The 12373-nt window shown below is 38.9% G+C and overlaps 2 protein-coding genes across 3 annotated transcripts in view; one reads left to right on the forward strand and one right to left on the reverse strand.

Moving 5' to 3' along the window:
• Positions 1–1332: 1332 nt before the first annotated feature.
• LOC140230215 (dynein regulatory complex protein 8-like) lies at positions 1333–5662 on the reverse strand. The gene is made up of 5 exons (XM_072310398.1): positions 5535–5662; positions 4434–4518; positions 3595–3747; positions 2596–2705; positions 1333–1927 (listed from the first exon to the last, which is right to left on the reverse strand). Exons 1-5 carry the CDS (start codon positions 5566–5568, stop codon positions 1809–1811), a joined length of 501 nt encoding a protein of 166 aa, XP_072166499.1. The 5' UTR covers positions 5569–5662; the 3' UTR covers positions 1333–1808.
• A 3898-nt stretch (positions 5663–9560) lies between these two features.
• The window catches only part of LOC140235897 (heterogeneous nuclear ribonucleoprotein U-like protein 1), a 28286-nt gene continuing 25473 nt past the window's right edge, over positions 9561–12373 (forward strand). For both annotated transcript variants that reach the window (XM_072315891.1, XM_072315897.1), the window contains exon 1: positions 9561–9989. In XM_072315891.1, the coding sequence (XP_072171992.1) occupies positions 9659–9989 (331 nt within the window). In that variant the 5' untranslated portion in view covers positions 9561–9658. The remainder of the gene's footprint in view (positions 9990–12373) is intronic.

A 12373-nucleotide genomic window follows, 5' to 3' on the forward strand; every position in this document is an offset into this window, starting at 1 on the left:
GTGAATATGAACGATATTTGAGCAGTGATTGATTCCAGTTTGCCATGCCGTGGCTTGAAATTCGTGTAGAGGTGTACTTCTGATTTACCCGTGCCCGTAACTTTCCCCCTACTCTCCGCTTTGAAAACTCAGCAGCTTCATCTAGATCCATCCACTGCACAGCGCAGACTGCAAACATACACAGACTATACACAGCCCAGTCGCTGTACGCACAACTATACACAGCCCAGTCGCTGTACGTACGTAGCGCTAGCGCGACAGGGCTGTACCAGAGGACCTCCAAACACGAAGAGAGTTCAACAATCGCATGCGATCGCTTTGAATTTTGATACTTTAGATCATTTTTTTTTTGTCACCTGTCTGGTCAGGCTAGTTCTTATGTAAACAAAAACTGGCGTCTCGTGATTTTGAGAGTGATTTATTGCACAATAAAATCTTATTCGACTTAGGCACAGTGAATTTAATGGTTTTTCCGTGAAAGTGTTCTTGGAATTTCATCGACTTAGGCGAGTATTCGACTTACAAAATTTGACTTGTGAGTGAATTATTACACATAAGTCAATGGGGAAAAATCGGGACTTTTTAAAATCATCGACTTGCGCGATTATTCGACATATGCGATGTCGACTTAGGCGAGTTTAACTGTACACTCCTGTTATAACGAACACGGTTGTAAAAAAATTCCGGCTACAACGAAGTAAAAATTCAGGCTGCAACATTTTCCACTCTATGTATTTTTATTGTTTATTTGTTCTGTTATGACGAAATTTCGATATAACGAAAGAAAACTGCCAGTCCTGAGGACTTTGTTATAATGGGAGTCCACTGTACATGTAGAACTTTTTGAATTCAAGCCTAATGTAGCTCAAGTGTTTATTTCTATTATCTATTTTTTTTTTTTTACAGCAAAAAAAAAAAAAAGAATCCCTTGTAGATACATTTATCATTGATTCAGAAAGATAAGGGCGTTTACACCATAGGGTTAGTATAGCCTTAACACCCTATCTTTCTCAACCAATGATATATTCAAAGTGTTTACAAAATGTAAATTGTAGTGTTTCATACCAGCAATTGACACTCAACACAAGTAAAAATTCATATCATAATGATTTTATTTATATTATGTACAAATAAAATATACACATCCATTTGAAAGAGAATTTTCAAATATTTTGAATGAAATACGGTGTAGAGACATTAAGGTTTTACTACAACCGTGATGTGAATGTTCCTTCCTAACTGCAAATTAATGGTTGGTGACATCTTCCCAAAATCACAAAGTGTGTGTGTGTGCCAGTGTCTACATATGTATTTTGTGTGTGTGTGTGTGTGTGTGTGTGTGTGTGTATGTATGTTCACATATATTATGTTGCATGAAAGTACATATGATTATGACAGTGTGTGTCAGGGCAAGGTTACACCACAACCAAGAAACAGGTATTGTGAAAATTACTGTGTAGCACACACACACACACACACACACACAATATGAATATTTGGAAATTGACTTGGAAAAATATGTTGCTTCATGGTGCAGTCTAAGGTGCTATCAAGGAACTGCTCCATACAGCTCTGTGGACAGTTAATGAAATGCCGTATGTATATCCAGTCGTTATGCAATAATTCACTTGTCCCATTTTTGGCAGCACTATTCTCTCATGATAACTTCAGCATAATGCAGTCAAAAAAGGAAATATGTCCATGGCATCTGCCATTGTCCTTTCCCTGCTGTCCAACAGACTGATACACATGGCCATTGGCAGTTCCTGGCTTAGAATGCATTGCCACTGGGGAGTGTGGAAGTTTCATTACGCTCCATCATCAATGGCCATTACCGACGCATAGTCCTTGTACAGGATGTATCCTTTCTCGGGATCCACAGCAGCTGACAGCATTTCTTCCAACTCCTCTTGGGTGAATGGCTCCCCTGAAAGAGAGTTCAACATACATGTAGTTTTGAAAACTTGACCTTAATAACACGGCAATTTAATTATCACAGTGGTAGAGGGTATCGGAGGAACTACCAATAGGTACAATGTACATGTATAACATTAAACACTTTGAAAAAATGTAGCTTTCAAGGTCCAAGATGCTAAGAAAGTACAGAGGGAATACAAGCCTGTTTCTGTTTTGACATCTAATGAAGTTTAATCTGTCTAGAAACAAGAGCAGCCAACATATTGCATTCTAAAAGCTAAACATTCCCCAAAAAGGACAAAAATGAAACAAAATCAAAAGAAATTGTGGCCATTTCATTTGTACATTATGTTGTAACTGATATATTGTAATCAAATAACTGTCTTGCAAAGTAAATGTGCTATCCAAACACTTATTGGTGGCGCTCTGTGGCAAATATTAATGGCAAACTCCCCAAACTTTATTTGATTGTTTCCTTAACCTGCACTCCAGCTGAAATTTCTTCACAAGAATATATTTAGTTAGCAGCCTTAATGATTAGCAGGGGCATAAGTCAAAGGGTATGTTCATGTAGGGTTACTCTTACACAACTACTTTATTGATTCTTAAGAGAGCTCAACCCTCAATGAGTCATTGATAGTTCTAACTTTGAAATTGATCCATTCACTATCAACAAACCTTCTTCTGACATCAGCTTGTTCATTTCATCTACCGTCAGGTGACCCTTTTTCTCCACATCCAGAACTTCAAAAGCCTTGATCAGCTGATCCTCTGGAGCTGGCTTGAACCTTTGAACAGAGAGAGTCAGATATCATATGAATATGAAACAATGTTCTTGAAAGTTATTCTACCTGACATGCTCGCTCACTTCATTTGTATTCTCTGTTATTAGCAGCCACTGTGTTGTGGAATCAGTTCAGGGAATCTGCGGAAGGATGCCCCTTTACTTTAACAAAATGAAGAATAAGGGCATAATCTGGATTTACAGAAATGAACCACGGGCTTAGGTGGAGGAGAAAAATCAGAATTCTTATTCATTCTTCAGGATTTTGTTAACTCAAGCAAACTAGCTGATTAAAAGAAAACAATTCATATGGTAAGCAGTTTGAAATATAACAGGAAAAAATGTGAAGTTGCATAACACATAATTTTTTTATTTTTTTTTTTTTAACTGTCATATCACAAGCAGTGCACCCATGAAATTTAAGCTGAGTTATGTATTTATTTTGGAGCAAGCGCCATGAGCGCCTGACTTGGCGGATACCGGCGCTATACAAGACTTCATCATCAACATAATATTCTATTGCACACAGATAAAAGCTACAAAGATATTGTCATGTACAGCTGTATGTCACTGCACACATTTCTTCATTGTATTGGGGATTTTGACAAGATCGCCCCAGTAGCCTTCTATATAGACACATACCACTCGCAAAAGAGTTGTAATCAGTACAACAGCTGATAGGATTGAGTTACTAACATTGTTACCTTACATCTGCATCCTCAAAAGAAAAAATATGATACATCAATATTTGATTGATGCAGCTTTGCTATTAAAGGCAAGATGAGATCTAAGATGAAGTCAATATAAAATGCATGTACACACTTGTAATCTTATTCCTTTTCATCAGAGCAAATGGAAGATGTTGTTCATGTAACTATGTTCTGTTTACTCACTTTCTCTCCATGAGCACCGTCGTCATAATCGGCTTGAAGCGATCAAACCTGATGTACCCTGTGGGCTCTTCCTCCTCCATTTCTGCCAGGAGGTCATGAAGCTCTCCTTCACTCGGACAACAGCCCAGAGACCTGATTATCGTCCCAATTTCCCTGTCAACATGCAAGATTGAACACATTCAATCGGTTTGTAAAGAATAAATAGTCTTGAATAATAAAAGCAAAAATTATACAAATGCCTCAACTTGCAAAATGTCAAGAGTTTGACACATAGAAACTGACAATGCCATAATGCCCTTCCTACTATCGATAGGCTGTAATTTGCTTATCCTCTATTTGATTTTTATTTCTTTGCAAATTGCTCAGTGAGGGAAATAATCCCTGACACCAACCCATCAAAAGCAAAACTGCAAACTCATGTCATCGTACACTGTATGCCTAACACAGTTCTATTATCACCTTGTAACACAGTTCAAAGAATGTTTCACAGCAAAATGAAAATTTCTCTAGCTACAAAATATGACATATACCAGGTACGACTTTTACTACTATCTTAATCAGTACGACATACACAGGCCTCGAAAAATAATGTATTTGTTCATTATCTAACGGATACAATAAGTCTTTTTTTTTTTTTTTTGGTTCACAAATCGCAAACTTCATAACATATCAAAAAACAAGATAAATCAAGCACAATCAATGGTACAGTGTATTGAAGAAATATATATTATCAAAGTTGCTATGTGTCAAGTAATTTCATTCATTCTGTCCCTTGTAAGAAACAAGTAGCTAGGGAAATTTGCTTCAAATGTCAGTACAGGTGATCTAGAATCATTTACCTGACATCCACCGTCTTGTTGGACTCGTGATCAAAGATATCGAATGCATCTGTTATCTTTTTTTGAATGTCTGCTAACAAGGATTCTGTAGAGGGTAAAGACACATAGATAAGAGAGATACTCAAACATGAATTTTCAAACGAGTTTTGCTTCCAAACACATGAGAAATCAGTGGATATTTCTATGTATCAAAAATCTTGACGTGATGAAAAACCAGTGTTTGTGAAAAATCTACAGTTCATTTTCTACAAACTATACATGCATGCATAGGCCCTAGTTAAACTTTAATATGTTCCATAGAATGTTGGGCACCAAAAGCTTGTGAATTCACCCAAAATCCAACATGGTCCTCCTAAAGGGGACATGCATACAGTTCAAAGATCAGATAGATCTATGCCATTTTTTTTTTCAGTTTTCACAGGCAAAGAAAAAAAAAATGCACCCAATCTGAGCTGAAAATTGATGCTACAAAAGAAAAATGGAAGAAAAAAAATCGTTAAAAATATATGGAATGTCTCTAGATATTCGTTTCACCACAAAAGTGATGTCGAGCGAGGGTAGGCAGTATCATAAATCAACACAAATCAACATGCATTTGGATTTCAGGGCCCTTTCTGCGACCAGCCCCATCAGATGGCCCCATCAATGTCAAATCAACGCAGTGTACAACTTACAAGGAGCGCCCCGGGGTCTAGGCCTGTAGAAATTTATAATGTGAAACTGCGGTTATTACAGCATGTCTCACTTTTTTAGCACAACACACTCACAGTCGATTCTATACTAGTAGAAAGTGGATTCGTTTAGTAACGTCACGCACTGGAATCTCGCTGCCACACGATGTCCACGGCCCACTGCCACTGGCCTACGGGCACACAGACTGGCAAATAACCATTCGCTCTACCTGATCAACAGTTTTAGTAAGACTCTAAGAGCGGAGCGGTAACACTAACAACAGCTACAGTCGACACCTAAAATTACGCATAACCATACATCGACGCATAGTTTAACTCTTTCATTTGGAACGGCACATTTGGGTGATGGTAGGGAAGAAAATATAATGATACAGTATCTATTCAATTTGGCAGAAAATAGCATGCTTACCAGCACTTTCCTTCTCATCTGCTTGCGATGCCATGATTGTTGACAGTCGTTGCTTAGCGCGTGGACCGGACGTGGACGCCGCCGGTACCCGGTATGTCCACTATTTCCACAGCTCCTGCCTGTTGTTCAGTGTTTGTGTATGTGTGCGTTGGTGTGCAAGGTGCAGTGATCCCAGGGTGTATGCTGCCCTCATGTGTTTAGATAAGAGGAGGGGTGGTGGAGCGTGATCAAAGAGATTTTTCTTATGGGGAAAAGCTCTTTGAGCGTGATACATGTACACGTGTACTATCAGTAGTCCAATGTAACACATGATACACACTTTGTACAGCCGCGGAACGGGTGTTTCAGTGTGTGTGTGTGTGTGTGTGGGGGGGGGGGGGGGAAATGGATGTGTCAAGGTCAAGACCCCCCTCCCCCACCGGAATCTTTGGAATTTCAAAATCATGGGTAGGCCTATTGTGATTTTTTTCCCCGATTTTTTTCTCATCATTTTTGTTTAAACGATCCAAAAGTGTGTACGTGTGTGTGTGTGTGTGTGTGTGTGTGTGTGTGTGTGTGTGTGTGTGTGTGTGTGTTACGTGTGTGTATGTGTGTGTGTGTGTGTGTGTGTGTGTGTGTGTGTGTGTGTGTGTGTGTGTGTGTGTGTGTGTGTGTGAGTGCAACCCCGCCCCCTGTTCCGCGGCCCCTGTTGTATACCAAAATTAAGTTGACATGCAAGTCACTGCTCGTATATATATTATATCGTAGATTTATTCATCCCACTGAGCAGGTATAGTTGATTTTTTTTTTTAGTCCAATGATATTCTTTATATACACCAGTAGGCCTATATGCATGGCTTTCGTAAAAGATACAGTACGTAATTGTCTTTAATTGATCTTGTAAATACACTAATGACATCACTTGATGAAGGAAAAATAACACTTGGTATTTTTTATACAATAAATCATGATATTCTTTTATGTAAACTGGCTTATTATGGTATTCGTGGAATTCCACTTCAATGGTTTGCTGATTATCTGTCCAACAGATCTCAGCTGCTATCTTATAAAGGAATATTCTCGACACCGAAGACTATAACTTGTGGTGTCCAGCAAGGGTCAGTTTTTGGGCCTACACTCTTTTTGATATTTATAAATTATTTGCCACGCTCTTCCTCTTTCTTTAAATTCAGATTGTTTGCTGACGATTCAAATATCTTTCATACTAATGCTGCTCGCCAAAAAGATATTGATGTGAATGAAGTAAATGAAAACCTGCATAAAGTTCAAACATGGTGTAATGCCAATAAAATTACAATCAATTTAAAGGAAACAAATTATATGGTAATAAGAGGAAAACGCGTTAGTTGCGATGAGGGGTGCAATAAAACTATCTGACACAGACATTGATGAGGTGAGTGTTGCATCCTTCATCGGAACTCAGATTGATTGTCATCTTACTTGGAAACCTCACATTAAATTGGTAAATAAATGTGTTCGAAGGAAAGTGTTGTATAAATTAAGACAGTATGTTCCGCAGCGCATTCTTGTGATTTTGTATAAATCTCTTATACAGCCACACATATCTATGGTATTGAGGTATGGGGCAGTACTTATAAATCTCATTTAAATTGTATACATATTTCTTTTAAAAAATGGCTCTGAGAGCTATAACATTTTCGTCGTTACGAACACATTCAGAACCATTGTTCCACAACGATTCAAACAACAACAACAACACTACATGGGGGTCTCACTGAGGAGATAATAACAGAATGAGATAATGGGCAAATCTAATGTTTGTTTTTTCATTTCATATACTAGTACAACAAGAGAGAGAGAAGAAAATACATCGGCCAGTTTCACTATAAAGAGGGAATGACCTCAAACCTTGGATTTGTGTGACAATATGAAAAGAAAAGAACATTGGATAACAACAGTGCGTCTGATCTTAACTACTGCTTTTTATGTAGAAATTCTATTGAAATCGGGCCAGGATGCACTGGACATATTATACAATAACATTTAGTCCATCAGTCAAAACCACAAACAAAATTATTTATGGGGCAGTTTGATCTATAGGCGAAGAAAAATTGTATCTTAAACCTAAAACAGGGTCTTTTATTAAAATTACTCTCCCCAATATCTTGCGCCGTCAGTCTGTACCCACTGCACTCTTACGGAGCAGCAGATGCTACTTATTACTGGGCAGTTCTAATTCTATAAACCCGAACCAGATTATAAATGATTTGTATCAAAATGTAATTTGTGACGCTCATACCATAGCAATATGAATCTTATGAGGGGTGAAGGATTGTACCTGCTATTAAAGGAAGCATGATATTTAGAATTTTGTTTGTGCACAAACCATCAGTTGAAGATCTGAAAGTCCTACGTGAGATACCATAAATACATCGACATCATAAACTCACTAATGGCAACTTAGTTGCAGCTGTATCATCAGTGGATGTAAACACGTGCATTTTTGATCCCATATATTTTGTTCTTCTAGAATATTATGTCAGATTTTGTCAAACTTCTGTTACTCTGTTCATCTGATTATATACAAGTCTAATCATATTTTTCAGTGAAGTCTGAACATGGCAAATGGAATAGGATTGTCTCATTGTACAGTTACTCATTCAAACACTTTAAAGGGATCGTCCTAGTAGTTTAGGTTGAGACCTAATTTCAGGTTTCTAACATTTTTTGATGAGATAATGAGAAATCTCTTATGAAATATGAAAGAGCATGTGATTCCATGAGGAATTCAACATCTACTTGATGAAAATTGGTTTTGAAATGGCTGAGATAGCCAAAACAGAGTGATTCTAAAGTGTGGGACCCACAATTCATTACGATTGCTTTGTTTCACTTTGTTTTTGGATGTTTCAGTCATTCCAAAGCCGATTTTTATCAAATAAACTTTGAATTCCTCTTAAAATGGTATGCTTTGTACTATTTCATAGCTTGTTTCCTTGGTATCTCGCAAAAAGTTAAAAGCCCAATTCTCATCTCCACCAATACTGTACTATCCCTTTAACCAATAGACCCCTACAGAATGCCATGCTCGGTTACTTGGAAATATCATGATGTGTTATTCACTCTGCTTCTTCATCATCTTGTATGCTCTTTTTCAATCTTCTCATCACCCTGCTACATCTTATGATTCCTGATTCATTTTCTTTTCCGAGTCCACTTTGTTATTGTGCGTAGGACGTCCCCAGTTGCAGTCGTGGAAGAGGCACCCTTCATCTCTGAGTCAAGTCCTTACAATAAACGTCTCCGGTCGACAAGCCACGCCAGCATACAATTACATTTATCCCATCTTTGACTGGACAAAATTAAAAGTAGTAGGTCTATCATGATCAGCGCATGTCTTTGTCATAATTACTAAAACTATAAAACTAGGGACTGAGTGATTGAGTGACTGCGAAATTTGTTTATATCTTATGTATTACTGTAACTAGAAAAAAAAAGGCTCTAAACGTTTGATGGGTGTCACCATTTCTTGATACATGAGATTTAGGCCAACCTTTCTATCTCAAGTTTCTTTTTACATCCTACAGTATTTTATTTGATTGGTAATTTGGCTTTTGTCATTAGGATGCAGAGAGATTTTTCTCCTCCCGATCCCCACCCACTGGGGAAAATCTCTTTGTTAGGATGCCATCGGCAAGAGGGGGCGCCCTAAGTTTACTCAGTAATCATATCTCGCTCGGCGCACGCGCGGCGGCGGCGTGTTCCAGCCACGCCAGCGTGCCCTTATATGAATTTGTTATCTTACCGTTGATTGGACAAAAAATAAAAAGTAATAAACTCCAAAATGTTCATATATTTTCAGAAAATGTGATTGTCAAAGGATCATACTGACTTGTATCTATTTCAAAATATTTTTACATGTAGAAATTCTAATTTAGTAAATTTAATCATTAGTGTAGTAAAGATTAAATATTATGTCTGTCACTCACTGTCGAAAAAATTGTACCCGTATAACCAATCACAATCGATTTGACATCCAGGCGTTTCAATCGCCCTCCATTTCTACCAAGCACGTTGGGTAAATCGTGGTGGTCCCATAAAATATCGTGCTTCTGGAGGTTGGACCTAATTTTTGTATCGCGTATCATCGATATTTCTTCAAAATGAGTTCTGTAGAACCATCAAAATTAAAAGTCGCAGAACTCCGCGCTGAACTTCAGCAGCGTGGCCTTGATTCAAAGGGCGTGAAAGCTGTGCTTATCGAACGATTGGAACAGGCCCTGATCGCCGAATCGCAAGCAGGAGCGGCCGCCGATGAGCCTGAAGAAGCTGAGGGATTGGGTGACGACGACAACTTCGGAGACACTGGAGTTGAACTTGCCCAAGAAGCTCTGCCGGAAGCGGAACAAGGATTTGGGGAAGATTTCCAGCAAGATGACTATGGTTTCTCCGCAGATGGAGATGGCAATATGCAGGAGGATGATTTGCTACAAGGTTTAAATTATATTCTTTTTTCTTTTCTTTATTTGATAGAAGATAGACTTCTAACGTTAGGTTTCTAACTGTTTGAGGATTTAACTTAGAGGGAGCTAATGTTAACTCGTTAGTCCAGCAACTCCAGAGTCGCCGAGTCTAGCCGTATTAAATTGTGTTGTCACATTCATAAATTCATTATCATTTATTCAATTTTGAATTCGCATTGTGGTGTTAATACAGCTAACAATTGTTACTAGGGCCTATAATAGCGTTTGTTCTCATGGTTCTCCAGTTGTGCATGAATGATCTAATGTTAAATTTACAGTTTTAACATTCTAGATCATCGTGTAACGTTGGATTCATATTTCACGTCAGTCAGTGATAAATTGTCAATGTCATGTGTGCTGAATGTGGTGTGGTGTGTGCACCACTGTCTGTGTGGAGAGGCCGCGAGTCATGCCGCATGGCAGTGACGGTGCAAGTGTGCCAGCAGTAGACAGACCACGCTGTGACGCAGCCCTGGCAGTAGGGTCTATGGGGCGCCAAGTGTCGCATGGCCTAGGCCTAGGGTAACATCCCCAGTATTCGGTCACTTAAGCTTTTTTGCAATATTTTTCAAACTAAAATAACACATACATACATCATATCTACAGCAATGTATATGAAATATATCAAATTTCTTTAATCTCAACTTTCATTTCGTTAAATATCTCACAGAATTGCACAAAATCGCGAAATATTTCACCTTGAAAATTCCCCAGTATACGGTCATCGGCTCCAGTATTCGGTCACGCGATGTGCGCGTTCAAAGTCAATGCGTGTTCAAGGCAGCTGAAAAACATGCGCGCGCGCTACCTTGTTGGCGCAAAATTGCATCGGGGAAGTTGCGGCGACCGTTGGTGACCGAATACTGGGGCCTCGGCACTTGCATTCAACCCTTGTACATTGGGACACTGTATCGGCACGTACGGACATTTTGTTTTTCTTTTGCGTTTTTGAAGATACCATTACACTTCAAGCTTGCGATAAGCGAAAAATCCCGCGAGAGAACGGCGTATTTCTAGATTTTTAGCGCTTTTTCGGCGACCCGTACTCTTAAAACTGGGCCTTATCCGCGCGCGCTTTTGGAAAGTAGCGCCGATTCTGCACTTTTGACGGTAAAATTTGGGATTTTGGATGGATTTTTGGAGGGGGCTAAGGGAGTTTCCTGTTGTGAATGAGTGTGCAAGTATATGAATTAGTGTGATTTGCGTGTGTTGTGACAGTTGAACTTACTGGCTTGTGACTAGTGATAAGTGACCGAATACCGGTGCCTGACCGAATACTGGTGCCCTTACCCTACATGTAATTCGTTGTGAAGTCGGTCATTTCGTTGACAAAATGACCATGATAATTTTGTCAACGATAGGTTGTCATTTCATTAGGACGAAAAACGTAACGAAAAAAATGACTGAACTGATACTAGATGCTTCTAATCGCGATACAACTATCACAGCATTTTGTTGGGAAATGGCCATTTTGTCAACGAAATGATCATTTTGTAATGAAATGAACATTTCGTTGATGAAATGATCACTTTGTTGAAGAAGAAAACATTTCATTTACGTCGATGTGGGGCAATTTGTCAATCAGTTGCAATGAAAACATCTCGACGGAAGAATTTCATGAATTTGAATAACAAAGCAGTACCCGCTGCATGCTATAAGGATTAGAACCAACACTTGCTGTCAGGCGATAGCTCGGTGGTCTAGTGGAGATGACGCCTGTCCGGTGATCAGGAGGTCGTAGGTTCGAATCCTGCTCGAGTATGTACGCCCATGATTTTTTATCATGGCTACTACTAAAACACTGATCAATTCAGTGCTTATTTACGTCGATGTGGGGCAATTTGTCAATCAGTTGCAATGAAAACATCTCGACGGAAGAATTTCATGAATTTGAATAACAAAGCAGTACCCGCTGCATGCTATAAGGATTAGAACCAACACTTGCTGTCGGGCGATAGCTCGGTGGTCTAGTGGAGATGACGCCTGTCCGGTGATCAGGAGGTCGTAGGTTCGAATCCTGCTCGAGTATGTACGCCCATGATTTTTTTATCATGGCTACTACTAAAACACTAATCAATTCAGTGCTTATTTACGTCGATGTGGGGCAATTTGTCAATCAGTTGCAAAGAAAACATTTCGTCAGACGAAATGTTAATTCGTTTTGAGATGTTCACTTCCTAACGAAATGACATTGACAACATTTTGTATCGAAATGGTCATTTTGTCGATATATTCACTGATTTTGTAACGAAATAGGCCATGTGACATTTGGCGCCCCATATGGCAGCAGCCTGGCTAGAGCACCCTCTACAGATTTGATTTTAAAGCAAGTCACCCATAATTCGACCATAACAC

The sequence above is a fragment of the Diadema setosum genome, chromosome 1, assembly GCF_964275005.1.
Source record: "Diadema setosum chromosome 1, eeDiaSeto1, whole genome shotgun sequence".
Taxonomy (NCBI): Eukaryota; Metazoa; Echinodermata; class Echinoidea; order Diadematoida; family Diadematidae; genus Diadema; species Diadema setosum.

Bases quoted from the DNA above. Each gene is read 5' to 3' on its own strand.
- LOC140230215 (XM_072310398.1), bottom strand. From the start codon at position 5,568: ATGGCATCGCAAGCAGATGAGAAGGAAAGTGCTG. The intron at 2,706-3,594 runs GTGAGTAAACAG...CTCTGTTCAAAG, and splicing joins ACGGTGCTCATGGAGAGAAA to GTTCAAGCCAGCTCCAGAGG. The intron at 1,928-2,595 runs GTTTGTTGATAG...ACTCTCTTTCAG, and splicing joins CAAGCTGATGTCAGAAGAAG to GGGAGCCATTCACCCAAGAG.